Source organism: Leopardus geoffroyi, chromosome E2 (assembly GCF_018350155.1).
Source record: "Leopardus geoffroyi isolate Oge1 chromosome E2, O.geoffroyi_Oge1_pat1.0, whole genome shotgun sequence".
NCBI classification, from domain to species: domain Eukaryota; kingdom Metazoa; phylum Chordata; class Mammalia; order Carnivora; family Felidae; genus Leopardus; species Leopardus geoffroyi.
This window is the reverse complement of record NC_059335.1, coordinates 57,906,031-57,928,512: the sequence shown is the minus strand read 5'-3', so window position 1 is coordinate 57,928,512 and position 22,482 is coordinate 57,906,031. Positions and strand designations below refer to the sequence as shown.

The following is a 22,482-nucleotide window of genomic DNA, read 5'->3' as shown; positions in this document are numbered from 1 at the left end:
GTGTGTAGGTCTAAGGGAAAGCCCTGTTCTCAGCTGCCCCTTGGCTAGGTCTTGGGGATCCAGAACGCATGACAGGGAGTTGGGATGAGATGGAAAGATACGGGAGAGGGACAGGGACGCAGAATCAGTGTAGGGCCTCCCGAGGCCCCGAGAGCGTTGTCGCCTCCCCGGGGTTCTGGGCCAGGAACCAGAAGAAAGACGCCCTAAACACCAGCGGGGGCCCCCCAGCCGTTAAGCCCCGCGTGAGGGCCGTGCGGCTGTCCTTCTGTCAGGAAACAGTCCTGAGGGATCTCTTGGAAAAGAGGGGCGGTTGTTGGGGTGTCTGCTTTTCAGAACGGTACGGCAGTGGGTACTGGGGAAGGGTACGTGTCTGTCTCATAAAAATGAAGGTGTGTGGAGTTTTAAAACTGGGTCCCTTGTCTCCTACTATGGAAACACGTGACACTGAAGTGTCACCCGGAGCGTGTACGTTGCGGGGTTTGTAAGATCCGTATAGCGTTGTGACTACCGGATGGGTGGAGGAAACCTGATTAAAGACTCCAGATTGTGGTATGTAAATCCCCGAAAATTAACATCCTGACTTAAATTTTCAAAGCCAAAATGTTTTGAACCTTTCACTTTTAAATCTTTCTTAAGGAGAAAATTGTAGTGTTAGGAAACACCAGGCTCCTGACCCGAACAGCTTCCCAGTGCTAGGACGGCCAAGGGACAAGTGCTTGTGTGTTGGGAGGTAAACTGAGGAGCAGGGAGGGCTGGGCTCCTCCTGCTGGTGCACGGGTATTAGGTCAGCCCTTGCCCCACGCAGCTTCGGCTCGTGCCCGGGCCTCGAGGAGTCCCTCGCCGTCCCCGCCACTGCTCACTGCCGCCTCGTGTCTCCTCGGGTCTGCGCTCCCTCCGCGGCCCCGGCCTGCACTTCCCAGCGTGCCTTTCTGCTCGAGGTGCGGGCTCCGTGGCGCTAACCGGTGGGAGAGAGGACCTCGTTCCCACCTTGCCACCGTTACGAGCCTCCTCCACGCCAGCGGGTCCCCTTTCTTCGTGCGCCCCGCCGTGGCTCCTGGAGTCCCGTCCCGCGGACTTGTGGTCACCTTGCATCCCCCGGTGACCGCTGCCCGGGCCTCGCTGGCGCTCTGCCTCTTGCCGTATTTCACCTTGGCCAGCACGTGGGGCACCCCCGCCACTGCCCTCCCACCGCGGGGCCCTCCCCACGGCCGGCACCGATCCCGTCTCAGGGCCGCACTTGGCAGGTGTGTGTACGTGAGCGCCCGTGGCGAGGCCGGCAGACGCGGGCGCGTGACGCAGCCTCGCAGACGTGAGAGAAAGTCCTTCTTTTTAAAAAATTTTTTTTTCAACGTTTATTTATTTTTGGGACAGAGAGAGACAGAACATGAACGGGGGAGGGGCAGAGAGAGAGGGAGACACAGAATCGGAAACAGGCTCCAGGCTCTGAGCCATCAGCCCAGAGCCTGACGCGGGGCTCGAACTCACGGACCGCGAGATCGTGACCTGGCTGAAGTCGGACGCTTAACCGACTGCGCCACCCAGGCGCCCCGAGAAGGTCCTTCTTGATTGCGTCCCGTGAGGGTTGCCCGGCTGCAGCTGATGGGAAAACTCTGGGCCACCCCGGTCACGTCAGCCCTGCCCGTGAGAGCGCGGTGACAGGGAAGGGTGTCAGCAGAACACGCTGGCGCCCTTCGGGGACAGGCAGCGCCCTTGAGTCGGGAAGGCCTGACGAGTAAGCCTCGCTTCCGGCGTGTTCTGCGTAAAGGCAGGAAAGACTCAGGCGACTGACAAAGGGTGAGAAGCTATTTCGAGTTCATGTGAATGCAGATGCCACTTTTCCTGGGAAGTGACTTCCGGTCCCGCCGAGGGACAGTCACATCGCCGCACTTTACGCGGCAGCCGTGGCATCGCGCATCATCCGACGGCATCTCAGACCGAAGCGCGTGCGCTCACTGATTCTGTTTTTGAGCTTTCCTTCCCTGGAACCAAAATACGTTCTTGTCCCGCTACAGGGGGCAGTGCCCAAAGGAAATGCCACTAAGGAGCACGTGGAGAGTCTGCAGCTGAAGCCCGGGGAGGTGATCTACAAGTGTCCCAAGTGCTGCTGCATCAAGCCTGAGCGTGCCCATCACTGCAGGTACCGAAGGCCCCGCCCCGGGCAGCGCCCCCCCACACCCCCTCCCCAGAGCACCCCCTCCCCAGAGCAGCCACCCGCCCCGAGCAGCCCCCTGCCCCGAGGAGCCCCCTGCCCCGGGCAGCCCCCCCCACAGCACCCCATCCCCAGAACAGCCCCCCCACAGCACCCCTCCCCAGAACAGCCCCCTGCCCCAAGCAGCCCCCTGCCCAAGGCAGCACCACCACAGCACCCGCTCCCCAGAACAGCCCCCTGCCCCGAGGAGCCCCCTCACCAGAGCAGCCCTCCGCCCCGAGAAGCGCCCACACAGCACATCATCCCCAGAACAGCTCCCTCCCTAGAGCAGCCCCCTGCCCCGAGCAGCGCCCCCACAGCACCCCATCCCCCCCTCCCCAAAGCACCCCCTCCCCAGAGCAGCCACCCGCCCCGAGGAGCCCCATGCACCGAGCAGCCCCCTGCCCCAAGGAGCCCCCTGCCCCGGGCAGCACCCCTCCACACCTCCTCCCCAGAAGACCCCCTGCCCCGAGGAGCCCCTGCCCCGAGCAGGACCCCCTCACCAGAGCAGCCCCCCCGCACCCCCTCCCCAGAAGAGCCCTCTCCCCAGAGCAGCCCCCTGCCCCAAGCAGCCCCCTGCCCCAGGCAGCACCACCACAGCACCCGCTCCCCAGAACAGCCCCCTGCCCCGAGGACCCCCCTCACCAGAGCAGCCCCCCGCCCCGAGAAGCGCCCACACAGCACCCCCTGCCCAGAGCAGCCCCCTGCCCCGAGCAGCACCCCCACAGCACCCCATCCCCAGAACAGCCCCCCCATCACCCCCTCCCCAAAGCACCCCCTCCCCAGAGCAGCCCCCCGCCCCGAGGAGCCCCATGCCCCGAGCAGCCCCCTGCCCCAAGGAGCCCCCTGCCCCGGGCAGCGCCCCTCCACACCTCCTCCCCAGAAGACCCCCTCCCCAGAAGAGCCCCCTGCCCCGAGCAGCCCCCTGCCCCGAGAAGGCCCCTGCCCTGAGGAGCCCCCTGCCCCGGGCAGCCCCTACCACAGCACCCCTCCCCAGAGCAGCCCCCTGCCCCAAGCAGCCCCCACACAGCACCCCCTGCCCAGATCAGCCCCCTGACCCAAGCAGCGCCCCCACAGCACCCCTCTCCAGGACAGCACCCCCCACAGCACCCCCTCCCCAGAGAACCCCTCCCCAGAGCAGCCCCCCCACAGCACTCCCTCCCCAGAGCAGACCCCCGCCCCAAGGAGCCCCCTGCCCCAGAGCAGTCCCCCCTACTGCACCCCCTCTGTAGAGCAGCCCCCTGCCCGAGCAGCGCCCCCACAGCACCCCATCCCCAGAGCAGCCCCCTGCCCCGAGCAGTGCCCCCCACAGCACCCGTCCCCAGAACAGCCCCCTCCCCAGAGCAGCCCCCTCCCCAGAGCACCCCCACAGTACCCCATCCCCAGAGCAGCCCCCTGCCCCAAGCAGCGCCCCCACAGCACTCCCTCCCTAGAGCAGACCCCCGCCCCAAGGAGCCCCCTGCCCCAGAGCAGCCCCCTCCCCAGAGCAGCACCCCCACAGCACCCCATCCCCAGAGCAGCCCCCTGCCCCGAGCAGCGCCCCCCACAGCACCCCCTCCCCAGAACAGCCCCCTGCCCCGAGCAGGGCCCCCATAGCACCCCCTCCCCAGAACAGCCCCCTGCCCCGGGGAGCCCCCTCCCCAGAGCAGCCCCCCACAGCACCCCTTCCCAGAACGGCCCCCTGCCCTGAGCAGCCCCCCCACAGCACGCCCTCCCCAGAGCACCCCCTGCCCAGAGCAGCCCGTGTTCACCGTGGCCGATACAACAGCCCCTCCTCCAGAGCAGGAGCCCCTTCCCAGAGGCCTCTTCCCAGCACCACGTTCTGTGCGTCGGATGCGTGGCCTGGGGTCGTGTGTTCTCAGCACGTGGAACACCGACAGGTTTCTCCTTTTCAGTATCTGCAAAAGATGTATTCGGAAGATGGATCATCACTGCCCGTGGGTGAACAATTGCGTGGGAGAAAAGAATCAGAGGTTTTTCGTGCTCTTCACTGTGAGTCAAAATCCTCGCGTGCCGACTCGTGTTGGGTTTGTAACTAGAGCCTTGCCCGGAGCAGGCGAACTTATTCTCCCGTCTGACGAGGTTCTCCGGGACCCGCGTGATAAACTGTGCCGCGGTGGGTAGGACGCACCCCGGCAGGTGTGTCTGCTCATGTTAGTTTAGGTATTGGACGCGGTTTCGTCCAATTCCTCGCTCAGATGCCTTGAGTCACAGGTGCTAACAGCTGGGCGAAACGCGTCCCGCGTCCATCGTGAGCTCGGGTGGGCAGCCGGCAACCGCTGGGACTGATTCCTCCCGCCCTTAATTGTGACTGACGAACGAGACAGGGTCAACACGCCGACGTGGCCTTTGCTCCTAAAATATGTCATCGCTCCCTGAGTGCTAATCGGCTTCTGTCTTGTTCCAGATGTACATAGCTCTGTCCTCAGTCCACGCTCTGATCCTCTGTGGCCTCCAGTTCATTTCCTGTGTCCGAGGGCAGTGGACCGGTAAGCTCGGCGTGGGTGTCTTTCCCACAAGTGCCCGCCGTCAGGCCGAAAGGGAAAAGCTACAGGAATCGACAAGTTCCTTTAGGAAGGAATACGGGTTTTAACACCGCTGTTTTGCTCGTGGATTGAAGCCACGTGCACAGAATCGTCCTTCCTCAGTCCAGAAGTAGTTGGTGCTGAGTCGCTCTGCAGAGTGGGAGCCTGCCTGGAAGTCAGCATCCTCCCACCAAACCTTGCATTTGCTTTCTGGTCAGCCAGCTGGGGGTTGTTCCGTGTGGTCCTCGCGTCACTGGACCCCCAAAGCACAGCGCGGCAGGAGCGAGTCAGGTGGGCGCTGACTGCCGCGCCGCAGACCGGCCGGCAGGTCAGACAGACTCACCCCCGGGGGGCCTGCAGGGCTGTCCCCTCCCCTAGCTCTCGCTGAAGGTCAGTACGCAGTTGAGCGTGCACGTGCAGTCTTAGCAGGAACCTGGGGTGACGGGGAAGCTGGCCTAGAGACGGCAGAGTGGATCTGTGCCTGGAGGGGTGGCCGCCCCCGCCCTGTGGTGAACGGCGAACGTGCCCGTTTACGGATGAGCCCTTCCGTCCGTCCACGCCGGCTTCGGAGCCAGCACCGCGAGGACGCTCCTGTGCGCAGCCGCTGGGCCGTCCCGTGCTTGGGGGGCTGCTGTGCTCTGGTGGCCTCTCACGGCCCGCTCTCTCTCGTTCACAGAATGCAGTGACTTCTCGCCTCCGGTGACTGTAATCCTGTTGATCCTCCTGTGCCTTGAGGGTCTTCTGTTTTTCACGTTCACCGCGGTTATGTTTGGTACCCAGATTCACTCCATATGCAATGACGAAACGGTACGCTTCCTTCTCCGTTGCGCTCGCCCGGCATTTGGCTTGAGTGAGTGGGAAAGGCCAGCAGCCACAACGGGTGCAAGTGTACTAACTCGGGAGGTAGGGCCGTCTCCATAAGCTGCGGCGGGCTCCCTGTGTTGGTCATTCCCCTGTCTATGCGCCATGCAGGTTCAGGGATCAGTTGATTCGAGAGTCAGCAGAGCCGGGCAGAGAGAGCCAGGCCGATTCCCGGTTTCTGGGAGAGCCAGCCCCTAGACCGGCTGAGTGGGGGGCAGGGACCCGATGGGCTTCATGCCTCTGCCCTGGAGGGTCTAGGGCAGACACTGGGTAAAGGTGTGTAACAAACGGAAAGAAGGCCGGTGCCCCGGCCCAGAGGGCGCGCTCCGCCCTGCCACCACTATATGCGGGTGGCCCCCAGCCGGCCGTGTCTCATGTTGGTTTGGCCCGTGGCTGCGGCCTGGATGCACTCAGGAGGCCGCGGGGCCGGCCCGGCAAGGAGGGTCTGCTCTGCTGACCGCGAGGCCACACGTCACCTGAGCACCTGGCTGTCCCACGGAACCGGATCCCACACTGTGGCGGTTCCTCTGCCGTGACCGCGGGGCCCGACCTGCGCGTGCCGGGGGCTTTGCCGGTGCTGCCTGCCACCCACCTGCTCTCCTTTCTGCCTCCAGGAGATCGAGAGGCTGAAGAGTGAGAAGCCGACGTGGGAGCGGAGGCTGAGATGGGAGGGGATGCGGTCTGTCTTCGGGGGGCCCCCCTCGCTCCTCTGGATGAACCCCTTCGTCGGCTTCCGGTTGGGGCGGCCGCAGACCAGATCCAGGAAAGGAGGCCCAGAGTTCTCCGTCTGAGGCCCGTCGGCGGACGCGAAGGGATTCAGTCGAGTCCGGAAGGGCGGCGGCAGCTCACCTGTGACCAGTAGGGCGAACGGAACCGACAGACCAGATGCCTGCAGCAAGCAGTTTTATGTTTGTAGTCACAGATCGCAGACTGCCCACGTCAGCGACGGGGGCCGGTTTCCACCTATACGACTAACGGAAGGTACGTGGCCGCGTGAAGTGTCACGACCTTCCTGCACACAGGGTTCTGGTTCGGGACGCTGCATTTTCTAAGAGGTGGTGTGGGGTATTACATGGGTTGTTAAAATCCTGTGTCCCAAGCTGCTTTTTTCAGTCATGAAGAGAAAAAAAAAGTCAATCCAGTGAATGAGAATTCTCCAGCTTAACGGTTTCAGGGCGTTCCTGTTGGCCCTGGGATTCATTAGTGCGCGCCCTTGATCGAGGAGGGGCCCTGACACAGACAACACTTTGGTCTCGATGAGCTTCGATACTTTGCACTGAGTTTGCAAACGATCTGTGCACTGAACGCTGAAGGTGGCCTTCGGCACGCGCCCACTGCCCCGAAGAGGCCGCTTCGACCCTGTCGGCAGGTCCGCGTGTGGGCGCGCGCGCGCGCGCTTAAGTTGGGCGGTGTTGTTGCGGCGACCTAACAGGTAACAGCTGCGTGCGGCCGGCGAGCTGCTTTCCAGAATCCGAGGTTTCAGGGATGAGGGGAGAGCTGCCTCGGGACCCTTGTCCCCTGGGGCTTGTCATGAATTATGAATGTATTGCATTTTGGAGAATGTCTTGATCCAAAGAACAATCACTCCCATGTGGTCCTTCGTTGCCCTCCTGTTTTGACTTTATTTTCCAGGTCCCGAGTGCATGAGGGCCTCGGAACTGATGTGTTTTTTTGTTCCAGCCACACCAGGAGTGTCCTAGCGGCACTTCGGTGAGAAGTCTCGTGGCGGCCGGGTACGCCGTGCGGCCGCATGCCGCTGCCGGGGGTGGAGGGGGGCGGGCATGGCCACAGACACTCGCAGAGAGACACTGGCGGCACGGAGGACGTGAGGGGACCCCAAGGCAGAGCCCCGGGACCCCGAGCCTCAGTCACTCGCAGAGTATTCAGGATGGCAGCAGCTTTATTTTTTGTATCGTTCATGTTTGTTTTTCCACCCACGTCCCAAGCGATCCAGTAGGACCTTTGGTGCAGAGCTTAAACTTCCATCAGAAAGCAAACAGCTCCCCTCCGTGGGGACTCGCCTTAAACTTGCTCAGTTTGTACCTGTTTTGGGGGACTCCGGACGAAGCGGTCCTTGACAAAGCCCGAGGCTCTCCTCCAAGCCTGCCTGCACGCTGACGAGAGCCGGTGTTCCCCTCCCGGCTTCTACGCCTTTCCGTTCACCCGTGAGCTGTTTGGGTTTGGGTTTTGGTTTTAACGAACCCGCACCCTGTCCTAGTCAGGCTTCCGCCCCTGCTGACGCAGATCCACGGGGGACCTACCGCAGCTGGAGCCGGGCGAGCAAAGCGGAGGGATGTCCCGGAGACGGACTGAGAGCCCCGGGGCGGGGGCCGTGTCCCCACCAGAGGGACAGGCCCCAGGGGCCCAGACGCGGCGAGCCGCCAGGAGTCGCGCTGCGTCACGCATCTGCACATCCGTTGTCCGCGGTGGGCGCGTGTGTCCGGCTTCGGTGTGAGGCTTTTAATGTGTGTACCTGTTTATCAATAAAAAGTGGTCCAAGTGGTGGATTCCCGTGAGACTCGGCAAGTGTGTGCAGGTCCGGTGTCCTCGCCGCCTCCAGCACCGCCCGTATGCGACGCGCGGCGGCCCCTGCCGGCCCCAGGCGCTTCGGTAGGTGGCGCGGGTCCTCGCACACTGTCGCTGTCTTCGGCAGTTGGCTTCTCCCTGGTTCCTGACTCCCGCGGCGTTGGCCAAGCCCCCAAACGCTCCGGCGCCCTGACGAGCGGCGTGGGCCCTCGGCGCTGCCCTCGCGGACTTTGCCGCGTCCACACTTCACATCTGCTCCGGCGGGGCGCCTGGCGTCCCACTTCGCTTGGTTGTGAGCATTCCTGCAGTGTTTCTGGTGCCCTTTGGAATAAAAACACTTTTTAAAAAATCCGTCTCGTGGATCCAGAACCCCGGCGCCTACAGCCTCAGTAGACAGACGTAGCATTTGTGCTCGAGGGAGCCACAGGCCCGTAAGCGGGGCGGCTGGGCCGGGCACTCCCACCGCCACGGAGGGAGGAAGGGCCCGCGCCATCCCGTGAGGCGCCTGCTGGCATCCCAGACGGGTGGGAACACGGAGACACGGCCCTGAGCACAGACGCCGGCCGGCGGCGACCCTCAGGCTCGCGTCCACGCAGGACTTTGCTGCCACGTGCCCCGTGTCCCTCCTCCAAGGGTGTGACGCTGACTCCGTCCACAGGAGTGTGACAGTGGGGTTAAGATGGAGAGGGAAAACATGATCCGAGTAGAAAGGTGGCTAATCCCGTCTTCCATCGTACGTGAACTCGTTTCGGCCGCCTGAGCGGAGAAGAGCGTCCTGCGGGTGGCCCGGAGTGGCATTCCAACGCTCTCGATGAAAGGGTAAGTGGCCTACACTATGGACCGGGGACCAGATTTAAGACCGTCTCCAATTTGAGCAAAGACAGCCCGAAGACACGAAGCCAAGATACGCTGGTACAGATCTGCGACTGGTTTCGCTTTGTTGCTTTAAAAGCTCGCCTATTTAGAGAGAGAGGGAGAGAGAGAATCCCGGCAGGCTCCACACTGTCCGCGCAGAGCCTGACGCGGGGCTCGACCTCACGAGCCTCGAGATCATGACCGGAGCCAAAATCAAGAGTCGGACGCGTGACCGACTGACTGAGCCACCCGGGCATGCCAGGTTTTGCTTTTGGTCTGCCGGAGCAGGCAGGACTCGGTTGCCAGGCCCGATGGAAAGGGCGAGGAGATTGTACGCACAGCATATCTGCCGTCTGGGGCAGGCTGCCGACTTTCCCTTCCCCTCCCCGCTCGCCCCCTGTATCTGCTCCCCGATACCGTATGACAGCTCGAGATGACAAAACAAATGCTGCTAAACCAAGTAGGGTCCTGCGACGGGGTTTGTTCCTAGAGCTAACGGTGCCGTGTGTGTGCCCTGTTCCCTGTCACCAAGTCTCCCTCCGCCCCAGCCCGCCTCCCTGGTTACGGGGTGGTTCCTGCCTTGCCGCCCGCCCTGCTCCAGGAGCCTCGGCTTCTCCGGGGGTGCCACATAGCCGTCCCGAGACGCGTGCGCTCAGGCTCCCCGCCCCCCAGGGTCCACATCTGGATGCCACAGCTGCCCCAGCACATTTCTCTGCCAGTTCCCTGAGAAGTTTCGAGGTTGTCAGCACGTTAGCCTGTTTGCACATACCTGTATCCCACGGTTGTCTCGGCTGACGGGCGCCGTAAGCCAGACTGCTGTTTCTGATTCAGTCTTTCACCTGCTGAAGAGGGTCTGTGCCTCCTTGGATGGAACCCGATCTCCTCTGCTCAGGCTCGCGCACCCCTTCTGTCTCAGACACGTGCCTTTCACTTTAAAAAAAAATTTTTTTTAAGGTTTATTCATCTTTCAGAGACAGAGAGAGGCAAAGCATGAGTGGGGGAGCGGCAGAGAGAGGGGGAGACACAGAATCTGAAGCAGGCTCCAGGCTCCGAGCTGTCGGCACAGAACCCGATGTGGGGCTCGAACTCACAAACTGCGAGACCATGACCTGAGCCGAAGTCGGACGCTCAACCGACTGAGCCGCCCAGGCGCCTTTCACTTCTGGGGGCCGGGGGTGCTGTGCTGTGTTAGGTCTTTGCGAACTTCATCCTGTCCACTTCGTTTTTCTCCTACAGAGTGAATGTCGCACTGCCTAGACTGGTCCTCTGATTTTCTTTCTTACCGTCTATTCTTTGTTTCCCGGAAATATCCTTAACTTTGTCTCCTAGGTGAATATTTTATTCAGGCAGTGGTAGTTTTAATATTCGAGAAACTTTTGTTTATCCTTTGTTCTTTTCTCCTATATTTTGAAGTGAGGAAGTGTGATACTGCAGCTTTATTCTTTGTTCTCATGACTGATTTGGCTATTTGTCATCTTTTCGTAGTTCTAGATGAAGTTTTAAATTATTTTTCTATTTCTCTAAAAAAACGCCATTGGGACTTTGACAGGGATCACTTTGACTCTGTAGGTCAATTTGGGTAGTGTGGACATTTTAATGATCCAATCCATGAACATGGGATGTATTTCCATTTGTGTCTGTAACTTCTTTCATCAATATTTTAGTAGTTTATACAAAGTTCTCCTTATAAGTTTATCCCCAGGTATTGTATTCTTTTTGGTGTAAGTGGAATTGTTTTCGGAATACCCTCTTCAGGTAGTTTGTTGTTAGTGTACAGGTATGTGACGGATTTTTTGCATGTTGATTTTATATCTTGCAACTTCTATTACGTTTGTTTCTTAGTTTTAACAGTGTTTTTGTTTTGCTTTATTTTTTGTAGAATCTTTAGAGTTTTCAATATATAGGATTATGTCATCTGCAGACAGGGACAGTTTTATTTCTTCCTTTCCAATTTGGATGCATTTTACTTCTTTTTTGTGTTTAAGTGCTCTGGTTAGGATTTCCAGTACGATACTAAGAGTGGTGAAATGGGCATCCTTGTTTCTGATTTTTACTGCTGAGCGTGATGTTAGCTGTAGACTTTTCACACATATATTACGTTGAGGTACGTTCTATTTATAGTTGAGCTTTTTTTTTTTTTTTTAATCATGGAAGGGTGCTGAATTTTGCCAGATACCTTTTCTTCATCTGTTGAGACGAGTGTGAGATCCTTATGCTTTATTCTGTTAATGTGGCGAATCGTATGAATTGATTTTTGTTTGTTGAACCACCTGTGTGTTCCAGGGATGACTACCGCTTGGTTGTGGCGTGGGGTTCTTTTAATCTGCTATTGGATTTGGTTGGCTGTTGTTTTGTTGAGGATTTTTGCATGTCCTCTCATAAGAGATACTGGTCCGTGGTTTTCCTGCAGCATCTGTGTCTGGCTGTGGTGTCAGGGTAATGCTGGCCCCGTAAAATGAGTTTGGAAGTGTTTCCTCCTTTTCGGTTTTTCCGAAGAGTCTGAGAAGGATGGGCATTAATTCTCTCTTAAATATTTGGTAGAGTTCACTAGGGAAGCCGTCTGGTCCTGGACTTCTCTGTGTTGGGGGGGGTTTTGATTACTGATTCAATTTCAGTATTATTTACAGGACAGTAAAGACTTAATAAAATCAGAAACGAAGGAGGAGACATCACAACCAATGCCACAGAAATAAAAACGGCCACAGGGGACTACTATAAGCAATCATATGCCGCCTCACTGGACACCGAGAAGAGAGTGCATTGCCAGAGACGTACAGCCTGTCAAGACCGAGTCACGAAGAAACAGCATAGCACTCAGAAAGAACCGACAAGGACAAGTGCCGGGGGTGTGTGCGGGGAACAGGACGCTCTGCGTGAGTGTTCCGGGGTGCAGCCGTGTTCATGGCACATATTTTGAGGAAGGATTTTTTTGGGAGGAGGAACTTGAGACCTCAAACTGATGAACAAGGAGCATTTCCACTAAAGGAAATGTTTGACTTCACCATACTTCGTCTTTCATTCCTCTTCTCATTTTGATGGTCATCCTTGGGGACGCCAAGGAGGGAGGAAGGTGGGGGCTCCTACCCGGCCCAACAGTTCCCAGGGGAACCCCAAACAGACAAGCACCCAAGCCTGCTGCAGGGCACATGAACCTCCGAGAGCCTGAAAGTGGCCGTCTGCGAGGTGACGGGTCGGACGTGAACTTGGCCCCTGCACGTTTTCCAGGAAACACAAACAGCAACTCCAGGAAAGACTGGACGAGCGCAGAGGTCCACGGTGACGTCACTCGATCCCACGGACGAGATTCGCTGTCGCCACTGTCACGCTGCCTCCCTTCTCGTGTCTGCCAACCCAGATCCTAGAGGTACCCGGCCCGTCGTGCAGCCATCTCTCTCGGGACCGAGTTGGGCAGTGGGCGCTCTGCTGCGTGGATGAGATTTTCTTCGGTGCCGGCACATCCCAACAAGATGATGAGATGGGAGCAGGCTTGTACGTTCACTTAGGACCCTCATGCCCCTTGGGTTCTTCTTAACAGTGGTCCCACGCGTGGGCCCTTGGGTGCAGAAGCTCAGTAAACACAGCATTATCCTGACTTCACGGTCAGGCTCGGCTATGTCATGGGCACGACCTACAAGGTGGCGCGCCAGCTCTGAAATCCCTTCTATAACAAGCTCCTAAGGTGGGGCGACCGAACGCGACGTGCCCCTTGGCCACGGGGAGGCACGCGTGTGTGTGCGAGGACACTACCCACGTACAGCGACTGGCCCTCCGAAAACCCAGTGGCTTGTCTTCACCTGGCCACTAGAATTTGCACGAGTTCTGAGAGGAGCTCCCAGTGCAAGGTTTAATAATAACGATGCCCAGGACACCATCTCGACATTTGCAGTTTCCCAGATGCCCTCCTGGACCTGATCGCATCTCACTACAACCTTGAGGCAGATAACACTGTGCGCATTTCATCCACCGAAAGACCGAGGCTCCCTGAGGTTACAGAAGGTCCTCACAGGGAGGGAAGGAGGAGGATCCCACGTGGCCATTGTGGCTAGCATCATCTAGTTCTCCTCTGTTTTTATTTTTCTAAGTACTCAGTTTAAAAAGTAATAAAAATATCTTCTTTGTTTTTTATTTGTTTTTGAGAGAGAGAGAGACCAAGCACGAGTGGGGGAGGGGCAGAGAGAGAGGGAGAGAGAATCCCAAGCAGGCTCCTCACGGTCAGCGCAGAGCCCAACACGGGGCTTGAACTCACGAAACCATGAGATCACGACCTGAGCTGAAACCGAGAGTCAGACGCTTAACCGACGTGACCACTCAGGCGCCCATAAAAAAACCCTTTTCTGAATAAACACATCAAAAACAGTAACACAAATTGCATCTTTCACTAGCACATACTTCTGAACTGCAGAATATAGCCTCAAAACGCCATCGTTGTTTCCAGGCTGCATCACGGCCCCGCGACCCCCCTGTGCGCTCGAGTGACGCCCGTCCACGTCCCCGTCCCCGTGACCCCTTCCCTCCAGAGAAGCCTTTGTGTTGGTCTCCGCACGTGTGCAGGTGCTGGGCCCAACCCGGGATTTCTGGGCTCTGCTCCGATATTCAGACCTCATACTTTAGTGTCTGGGATGTGTGTGTCCACACCTTAACATTCCCTGGCTCAGACTCCAGACCTGCGTGGCCTTTTCTCTGTGAGTTTAACGCAAATCCTGGGGAGGGTGGGGGCGGACAGAGCTGGGTCAATGGCCAGGACACGGCCACCACAGCCTTCATCAAAGCCTGCAGGAGCCAGCTGCGGAGAGAGGGCACCTGGGGAGAGGGAGGGCACTCTGGCCCCAAGGGTCCCAGGCAGTGAGTCGGAGAGGCTGCTCCAGGACCCACGGGTGGCTCCCGGTGGCCATTTATGTTTAACGTTGACAGCAGCGACTTCATAATAATGTGAGAAGCTGGCTGACTTCCCAACTCACCTGGTCATCCAGAAGCAGCTCACAGAACTCCAGGAGGACCAATTTCTGCCGCTTACGGCTTACGTCACCTTGGTGGCCGGGTCCCTGTGTCCCTGTGCGGGCAGCCAGCCCAGGGGAGGGAGCGCTGAAAGGGAAAGGGGTCGGCTCTCAGCGTGGTATCAGCATCATGCCACCAGAGGGCACCACCAGACCACAGATGTCCCCGTGCCGCGCAGGCCACAGACTCCTACCCGGGGCTCTTCCAGGCCTGTGGTCCACACACGCTTACGGACACCTAATGCCTACTGTGTGCCAGTGAGGCCTCTGCCCTCAGTAGACATCAGTATGACAAAGAGAATACACAGTTATATACTGTGATTCGTGCTATAAAAGAACAGCAAGGAGAGGGAACATCAGGATGGACATCACGGAGAGTGAGAAACCAGGTAAGGGCCGGGGAGAGAACAGCCATGCAAAGGCCCTGGGGCAGGGAAAGGCTGGTTTACTGCAGTCCGTCCACTAGGTTAGTGAGAGTTCTGTCTCTTTGACATCGACCCGGAATGGGGGCTGCTTAAAACCAGAGAATGCTGGGGCGGGAGGAGCTGCTGGAGTCCACATGGCCCAGCCTGCTGGGCTCAGAGAAGGTGCCTGGGGGCCGACAAACGCCCACACGAACGGTCGCCGGCCAGGGGAGGCAGAGGCTCATCCGAAGCAGGTTTGCTAAAGCACAGGCTAGCCGTCTGCAGACAGGCCTCTGAAGACGAGGGACTTCAGACACCTTCCTCCGGGGTGGGCAGCTAGGGTCCTCGTTGGGAACACCGAGGGCAGTGGGAGCAGGGGTGACGTCTGCCACGGAAAGCAGGGGAGGGGGGCCGAGCAGCCAGGAGGGGTCCGTGCACGGCTTTTCTCCGACCTCAGTCTAGGTGAGACCCTGTCATCTGCGCAGCAGGGTGACCTGGGCAGCCTGCCGGCAAGGGGCTCCATTCGACACCCCGACAGCTCGGTGACCAGGCGGCGCCCGTGAGGGTCCCCGCTCCACGGGCGGGTTGGCTCCGAGTGTCCGTGGAATGTGGCGGAAAGAGCCTCCCAGATGCGGCTACGGTTCCCATCCCTGCCACCTTCCAGCCGCGTGGCCTGGGGCGCTGCCTTCCCCTCCGCGCCTCAGTGTCCTCGTCTGCGAGATGATGGCTAACGGTTCTGCCTCGTGCGGTCTGCGGGGGGACTGGAGCCACGGGGCTGGCCGCGACGCCTGTGCGCGGCAGGTACTCGAGAAACGTAGTGCCCGCTATGGGGTGGGGGCTTCGCGGCCACGCAAGACCTCACGCCCGCCCAACGTGCAGCGGGCGGTTGGGTTCCTCGTCTCTTTCGCCCTTTGCTTGGTTTTTCCGGACTAACCCTGTGTTCTCGCCTGAGATGGTCTTGCAGGCTTTTTTTGTTGTTGTTTTTTTAAACAAATAAAAACTCAAGCAGCTCAACAAAACCGAGTCCGTTTACAACAAAGTCCCACCAGAGCAGACGTTTCAACAGGCCACGGCTTAGGTCTTGAGAAGCCAGAAGCATCTCGATGTTTGCCCGGGCCTTTCTCTGCTGGGGGTTCTTTTCCACCCGCCCTCCCTTCTTCCAGCAGAGCCGGAGGAGGTGGGGGCGGCCGTCCAGGCGCTGGACCAGGGGTGGGCACTCTGCCCCCGGCTGCGGGAGACGCAGCGGGCTGGTGCTTGACCCGGATGTGGCCCCGGCCGGGGCTTTGGTAAAATACCTTGAGTGAGTCTCACGCGTACAAATCAGGAGAGCTCACCTGGAAATGCAGAGTCACGGCTTCCCTGGGTCCCGGTTCCTACCTGGCCAACCTAGCTGGCAGCCGCTCCCCTAAATGCACACGTGCCCAGGACAGCATTTGAATTGTTTTTATTTTTTAAAGTGAGCTCTGTGCACAGCGTGGGGCTCGAACTCACGACCCCGAGATCAGGTCGCATGCTCTGCCGACTGAGGCAGCAACGGCTTGTTTTTCTTTTGAAATAACTTATCGAAGCAAAGTTCGCGTGACATAAAACTAACCGTTTTAAACTCAGCAGTCGAGTGGCATTCCGTGCCCTCCGAGCGTTGGGCACCCCCACCCCCGGAAGCCCCGTGCCCGTCAGCTGCCGCACCACTCCTCCCCCGCTGGTGACCACCCATCCGCTTTGCCTCTGTGGGTTTGCGCCTGCCGGACGCTTCTTATAGACGCAGTCGCACAAGTACGGTCGCCTCCCTTCACGTGGCGCGTCTTCAGGGGCCACCCGCATCATGGCCCGGGTCACAGCTCCGTCCCCCGCCTCGACACGCGTCTACCCCCGGGAGCCCAGCCCCTGTCCCCACCCCACCGAGACTGCTGGCTCCCTGCAGCCCCGAGGGCCACTCATGCTAGCAGCTGGCATCCTCTCCGGGAGCACGGGCCCAGACGGCCGGCCACAGAGTGACGTCTTGGCCGGTCCCTGCCCGGACATTCACGCCCATGTCTGTGTGCACGCATGCGTTACGCGACGGCCACATAACTGTCGGGCACGTGGCTGTTTTTCACTCGATGGTGTATCTTGGGGATCATTCCACACCCATGCAGAGACCCCCACCTTGTTCCCTGCTGCACGGGGTTCCACTGCACGGCTGCCATACCTACGTGAGGAGGGAGGTCCCCGGCCCTCCACCACTGTGACCCTCGGGTGTGGGCCAGCCCTGCCCGTGCTCCCACACCCAGCCTGGCCGAGCCCTGGGCCCCATGCTGGATGGGAGAGGGAGGTCAGAGATGTCCTCTGGTTTCCTGGCCTCTAACCTCCCAGGACCAACGCCTGACGGCATTTGTGCCGAGACTTTGAGAGATTGAGCATCTTGCGTGATGCCACACGGTTCCTAAGCGGAAGCCCGGCTGACCCAGGCTGACCACATCTCTCCGGCTCTTCCCCACCCTCCTGTCGGGGCTGGAAGGGACCACAGGAGCAGAGTGTGCTGGGGATGCTGGGTGGTGAGCTGAGGTTCAGGGGGAGGCGGGAAACACGACCCATGTCCTGGCACTCTCCAGGGTGCCGGCGTGGAGCATGAGGACAAGGGGGAAAGAGGTGACCCCATGGCCACGTTGTGTTTGCACACACTCTGTATAAGAACCAAGGCTGGGGGGGCGCCTGGGTGGCGCAGTCGGTTAAGCGTCCGACTTCAGCCAGGTCACGATCTCGCGGTCCGTGGGTTCGAGCCCCGCGTCGGGCTCTGGGCTGATGGCTCAGAGCCTGGAGCCTGTTGCCAATTCTGTGTCTCCCTCTCTCTCTGCCCCTCCCCCGTTCATGCTCTGTCTCTCTCTGCCCCAAAAATAAATAAACGTTGAAGAACCAAGGCTGGGGACCAAGCCCTTGGCAATGGGAGGGAAGGGGCTGGATAAAGAGCCAGTCCCCGAGGAGACCCACCGGACCATCCTCAAAGCCATTCCCCCACCCCGGGCGCCTCCTGAGGCTGGGGCCGCCATATTGGCCCCAAAGTCCAGGTCATGATCTGCCCCCCTCACCGCTCCTTTGGGGACAGTGGGAGGGAGGAACCCGTTCACTAAAGGGAGACTGAGGATGTCAAAGGGCTTTGGCTAAAAGAGGAGAAGCCAAGGGGAGCCAGGAGCTCATAAGATGATGCGCGCGCACAAGTACATCTACACGACGGGTCCCCCCCCCCCCCCATTAGAGGATGTCTTCGCCCACTCAGCTTCCTCCTCCTCCTCCCTGCCTTCCAGAGTTCTGTGGTTCCCAGGCTGGTTCCAGGTTTTAGGCAGAACTGGGGGGAAACAGAGGGAACCAGGACCTACAGAGGCAGGAGAACCCAGGTGAGGGTTCTCCCCCTTACTGTGGAGACTCCGGACCCTAGAGAAAAGCGATGGGAAAACCAGCAAAACCGGGGAGAGGAGGCCTGTCTTCATCATTGGGCAGGGTTGAGGCCGGGGAGGGGGGTGCAAGGCCAAACACGAAAGCAGGATTTGGGGGGTGAGGTCTGGGGTCGCTGCAGGGGGGTAAGGGAGTCGTGGAGAAGCAGCCGCAGGATTTGGGAACCCTAATGGTGGGTTAAGAAGTAGCTTCCCTTAGGGGCTCAGTCAGTTAAGCGTCTGACCTCAGCTCAGGTCATGATTCACGGTTTGTGAGTTCAAGGCCCGCATTGGGCACTCCGCTGTCAGCACACAGCCCGCTTCGGATCCTCTGTCCCAACCCCTCCCCGTACCCCCCCCCCCGCCCCTCCCCTGCTTGCTCGCTCACTCTCAAAAATAAACATTACAGGGGCGCCTGGGTGGCGCAGTCGGTTAAGCGTCCGACTTCGGCCAGGTCACGATCTCGCGGTCCGGGAGTTCGAGCCCCGCGTCGGGCTCTGGGCTGATGGCTCAGAGCCTGGAGCCTGCTTCCGATTCTGTGTCTCCCTCTCTGTCTGCCCCTCCCCCGTTCATGCTCTGTCTCTCTCTGTCCCAAAAATAAATAAACGTTGAAAAAAAAAATTAAAAAAAATAAAATAAAATAAAATAAATAAACATTACATTTTTTTTTTAAGTAGATGCCCTTAATGTTTCTAGGGCATTGCAAGTACAACTCCAGATTCCTTGTGGATCACACTTGCCTGCAACGCCGTCCAGACTGTGCTATCTGGAACCCCGGCTCGTACTAGGGTCACATCCACAAAGCCCATCTCACAACGAAGAAATAACGTAACCCTTCACAGCTCCGAGAGGCTGGGGGTGTCATCATCCCACATCAAAGATGACAGAACGGAGGCACAAGGAGGTCACGTGCGTGGCCCAAGCTCACGGAGCTAGAAAGGGGTCAGACCGCGACAAACCCCGTGTTCTCCGGACCCCAAACGCTGACCTCTTTTCTCTACCCAGCTCTGCCCCTGGGGAACGATCCTATGACACCGAATCGTCTCTCTCTCTCTCAGAGTTCAGTGTTTGGGGCCAAACCTGAGTGAGGTTTGCTGCTTCCTCTGAAAAGGTTGGCCTGACCTCAGGGCGCCAATGCCCGGCCACCGGCAAGAATCCCCCGTTGGTGGGGATGGGCTAGCGGGCAGGCTGTTCTGGACACAATTCAGTAGAGACTCAGATGACCCAACAGGCACTCTGGCTGACTTCTGTGGTCGAGACACACGGGACAATTGCAAGGTGTCAAGGGTGGCAATGCCCAGCGTTGGCACGGAAGGTGCTGGTGGGAGTTTAAACGTGTACCACTTTTTGGAGAGCCGGCTCGACGCTGTGAATCCAAAGACTTCAAAAACACGAGGCCTTTGACTCGGCAGCTCCACTTCGAGAAAACACAGCCCAAGGAAATAACCCTGCGCGACGTAACTATTCTCCTTCACGCATCCGTGGGCCTCAGACGGAGGGCCCCGCGTCGTCAATGGAGTTCGCATCTGACTGCTTGACTAGAACAATTTTCTCCCACAGGCTGGCTGTGCTGCCCCCCAAATGGGACGGCATGCTGGCTGCTTTTAAAAATAGCACCTAATGAGGCATACAAATTTCTATTTATGTCGTGGGGCTCTGCTTCCCATTCCAGAAGCCACAGGATTTTCAGTCTGGAGCGGACCTTAGGGATTTTCGAGTCCAACACTTCCCAAAGCGTTATCGCCTGAGAGGGCAAGTTAAAGGGCGGGTGAGATGCTTTTGGGGAGCGAATGATCACGGGTGACAGGAAAGTGGAACCTGTTCTTCCCTGCAGGACTTCTCAGGGCCTTTGCCATACGATGGGCACTGCAGGCAGAGGAAGGGTGCGGTGTTTCTGAGCCATGTTTGGCTGCTGCCTTCATCTTCTGGGGGCTGCTGTAACAAAGGACCAAGAACTGGGGGTCCTGAAGCAAAGGACGTGTTCTCTCACAGCTCTGGTGGCCGCGAGCCCGAGATGAAGGCCTCGGCAGGGCCGAGCTCCCTCTCACGGCTCCAGGGGATGATCGGTTCTTGGTGGCCCCAGGCCACCAAATTTCCTCTTCCTACAAGGACCCCACATCTTTGCACCAGGGCCCTCCCCACCCTAGTATGACCACCTCTAAACTTGACATCTGCTAAGACTCTATTTCCAAATAAGGTCACGTGTTACAGGTGGCCACGAATGGTCGGGCCAACTGTTCACCCCGACACAGACGGAAAGCCTCGGAGCCTTCTAAGCTGGGGAGGCACAGGAACACCCCCTGACCTGCCTCATTGGGACGGAACGTAGGGGCGGTGAGGGGGAGGGGCACAGGGACAGCAGCGGGGAGCCCCCGGTGAGGTCCGGGCGAGAGGAGACGTGGCTGGGGCCAGGCGGAGGCAGGTGCAGGTGGGGGGAAGTGGCTGGCCCTTGGGCTGCATTTTGAACACCCAGCATCTGAACGTGTGACCACAGAAAATGAGGCATCAGGGGGTAGGGGCCCGAGACGTCAGAATGACAGAGGTGCCCTCAGGGGGGGACAGCCAGCTGGTTACCAGACAGTTTCGGGAGGTCTGTTTTGCCACCAGGGACAAGCTGGTCGCCTAGTATAGCCGTCAGCCTCAGCTGCAGCCCGCTCCTGTTTCCAGAGAGGTCCCACTCCCAGAATGGCCCACGACGCCCCTCGGCCCCGAGCCACCTCCCATCTCACGCCGCAGGGGCCTACACTCTGCCTTGCACCCCAACTTTCTGCGCCCCACGTGCGTGTCCTGTGGGACACGCCTGCCTCCCTGCCAGACCGGCCGGACCTTCTGCCGGTCACTCCCCCTCTAGGGGCCTTGCTGTCCCCTTCTGAAATACGGGGTTCCAGGGCTGGAAGGCGGTCATGTGGCGGTCGCCCTCCCAGCCCCCATGGCTCTGCAGAAACAGCACCCCGCCCACACGCACGGGGCCCACGGAGCCTTCCCGGCAGGCGGTGTGTGCCTGGCCTGTTCTGGGGACGGGAGGCCGTACCCGGTCTGACCCCCCGCTCCAGGACGGGCGCCACTGTGGGTGCTCAGCAGACAACAGGGCCTGCACAGTGCAGGAGAGGTCACCGGGGTGGGGAGGCTCCTGTGGCTTCTGGTGGCTCTCAGTGGCGGTGCGGCTTGGGCTGGGCTGACCAGTCGGGCTCCAGGAGTCCAGCGGCCACAACCTCAGGCCTGGACGGAGCCCGCTTCTGTTCGACAGGGCCGAGGGCGGTGTGAGCTCAGGGAAACGGGTCGCACTGCCCGGGCTGGAGTCACCGACCAGCTCGCTGCCCCACAGTCGCCTCCCAGGCTCTCCACGAAGCAGGTCACAGAGCCAGGCGGCTGTCCTCATTTGAGCTCGGAAATTTCTTGACCTCTCCCCTCTGCCGGGAACTCCGAGGACTCGGTCCAACATCTGGGCGGGAAGGAGGCTGACCCGGGCGGGCAGCGGGAGATGCGGTTGTGGAGAGCTAAGCGACGGCGTGGGTGTGGGGAGCCCCCGAAGAGCCTTGGTTTTTCCATCTGGGAAACGGGGTGTCGCCGGCCGCCTTCCCTTCAGAAAAGAGCAGCTTAGCCCCCAACAATGGAAGAAGCCCGTAAGCTGTGGACAGAGGCCAGCCTTGCCCTTGGACGTGTTCAGATGGGAGGAGACCAGCACGTTCTCTCGCGTCCGTCTGAGCGGTGACCGGAGGGTGACAGCGGCAGTGGGCGCGGGCAGGTCCCGGGGCTGTTGTAACAAAGGGCCAGCAGCTGGGAGCTTAGCCCAGCGGAGGCGCAGTTCTGGAGGCGGGGGGTCTAAGGTCAAGGTGCGGGCAGGTGGCCCTGTCTCTCAGGGACGCTCGCTCGCTGCCCCGGCTTCGGGCGCCCCCGGCAGTCCTGGCATCCCTGGGCTTACCGACCTGTCACTCCAACCTCCACCTCCAGTGTCACTTGCCCTCCTCCCAGTGTGTCTAAGTTCCACTCTTCTCACAAGGACCCCGGTCACTGGATCGAGGCCACCCTAATCCAGCACGACCCCATTCCCCCAGACATCTGCAAAGACCCTATTTCCAAATCAGGGCACTCACAGGTTTGGGGGTAACCTGTCTTTCTGAAGGACACGTCCTTCTCGTGCTGACGGCCCTCCTGGCCATTTGGGGGGAGGGGGGACAGCCAGGCACAGCCAGGGACCCCTGGGCTGTCCCACCTGCCCTCACAAACGTACGTTCCGCGTGTTTCCCTTCCGGGGGCGGCCGGCCAGAGGTCAGCCAGCTGCCCGCTGGCAAAGCCAGGCCAGGGCTGGGCCGTGACCCGGGGACGGAGCCCAGCATCCCAGCGCCAGCCCCGCACCCAGGCCGAGTCAAGGATGGGCAGTGAGAGCAGGAACTCCCGGCAGAAAGAAACAGGTGCCTTTGCCTATTGGATCACAGAATGGCTTGACCTTGTCGAGAGGGCCCCGTGTGACTTCCAGGCCATGTGCACAGACCCCATGGCAGTACCAGCCCGGCCAGTCCCCTGGACCGGGACCGGATTGGCTCACACGCTCCCTGGAGGCTGGCCCTGCACAGGATCCAAAGAACACACTGCCCAGAGAGGTTTGGGGACCAGCCTGAGGTCACACAGCCAGCAGTTAGGGTCTACGCGACGGGCCAGGGGCCTTGCCTCCCGTCCTGCCAGCAGGAACCTCGTAGCCTTTATCCACCAGGATGGCGTCTG

At 59.6% G+C, this 22,482-nt stretch overlaps 1 protein-coding gene and 1 long non-coding RNA gene across 7 annotated transcripts in view; one reads left to right on the top strand and one right to left on the bottom strand.

Moving 5' to 3' along the window:
- The window catches only part of ZDHHC7 (zinc finger DHHC-type palmitoyltransferase 7), a 26,846-nt gene extending 18,765 nt beyond the window's left edge, over positions 1-8,081 (top strand). For all 6 annotated transcript variants that reach the window (XM_045439884.1, XM_045439883.1, XM_045439885.1 and 3 more), the window contains 5 exons: positions 2,013-2,137; positions 4,084-4,180; positions 4,596-4,677; positions 5,390-5,520; positions 6,189-8,081. In XM_045439884.1, coding sequence (XP_045295840.1) covers positions 2,013-2,137; positions 4,084-4,180; positions 4,596-4,677; positions 5,390-5,520; positions 6,189-6,365 — 612 coding nt within the window. In that variant the 3' untranslated portion in view covers positions 6,366-8,081. The remainder of the gene's footprint in view (positions 1-2,012; positions 2,138-4,083; positions 4,181-4,595; positions 4,678-5,389; positions 5,521-6,188) is intronic.
- On the bottom strand, positions 7,758-22,482 carry LOC123577715. Its single transcript, XR_006702043.1, has 4 exons — positions 20,875-22,482; positions 13,914-14,037; positions 9,725-9,885; positions 7,758-8,421 (listed from the first exon to the last, which is right to left on the bottom strand). It is a non-coding gene; the product is annotated as an uncharacterized LOC123577715 (long non-coding RNA).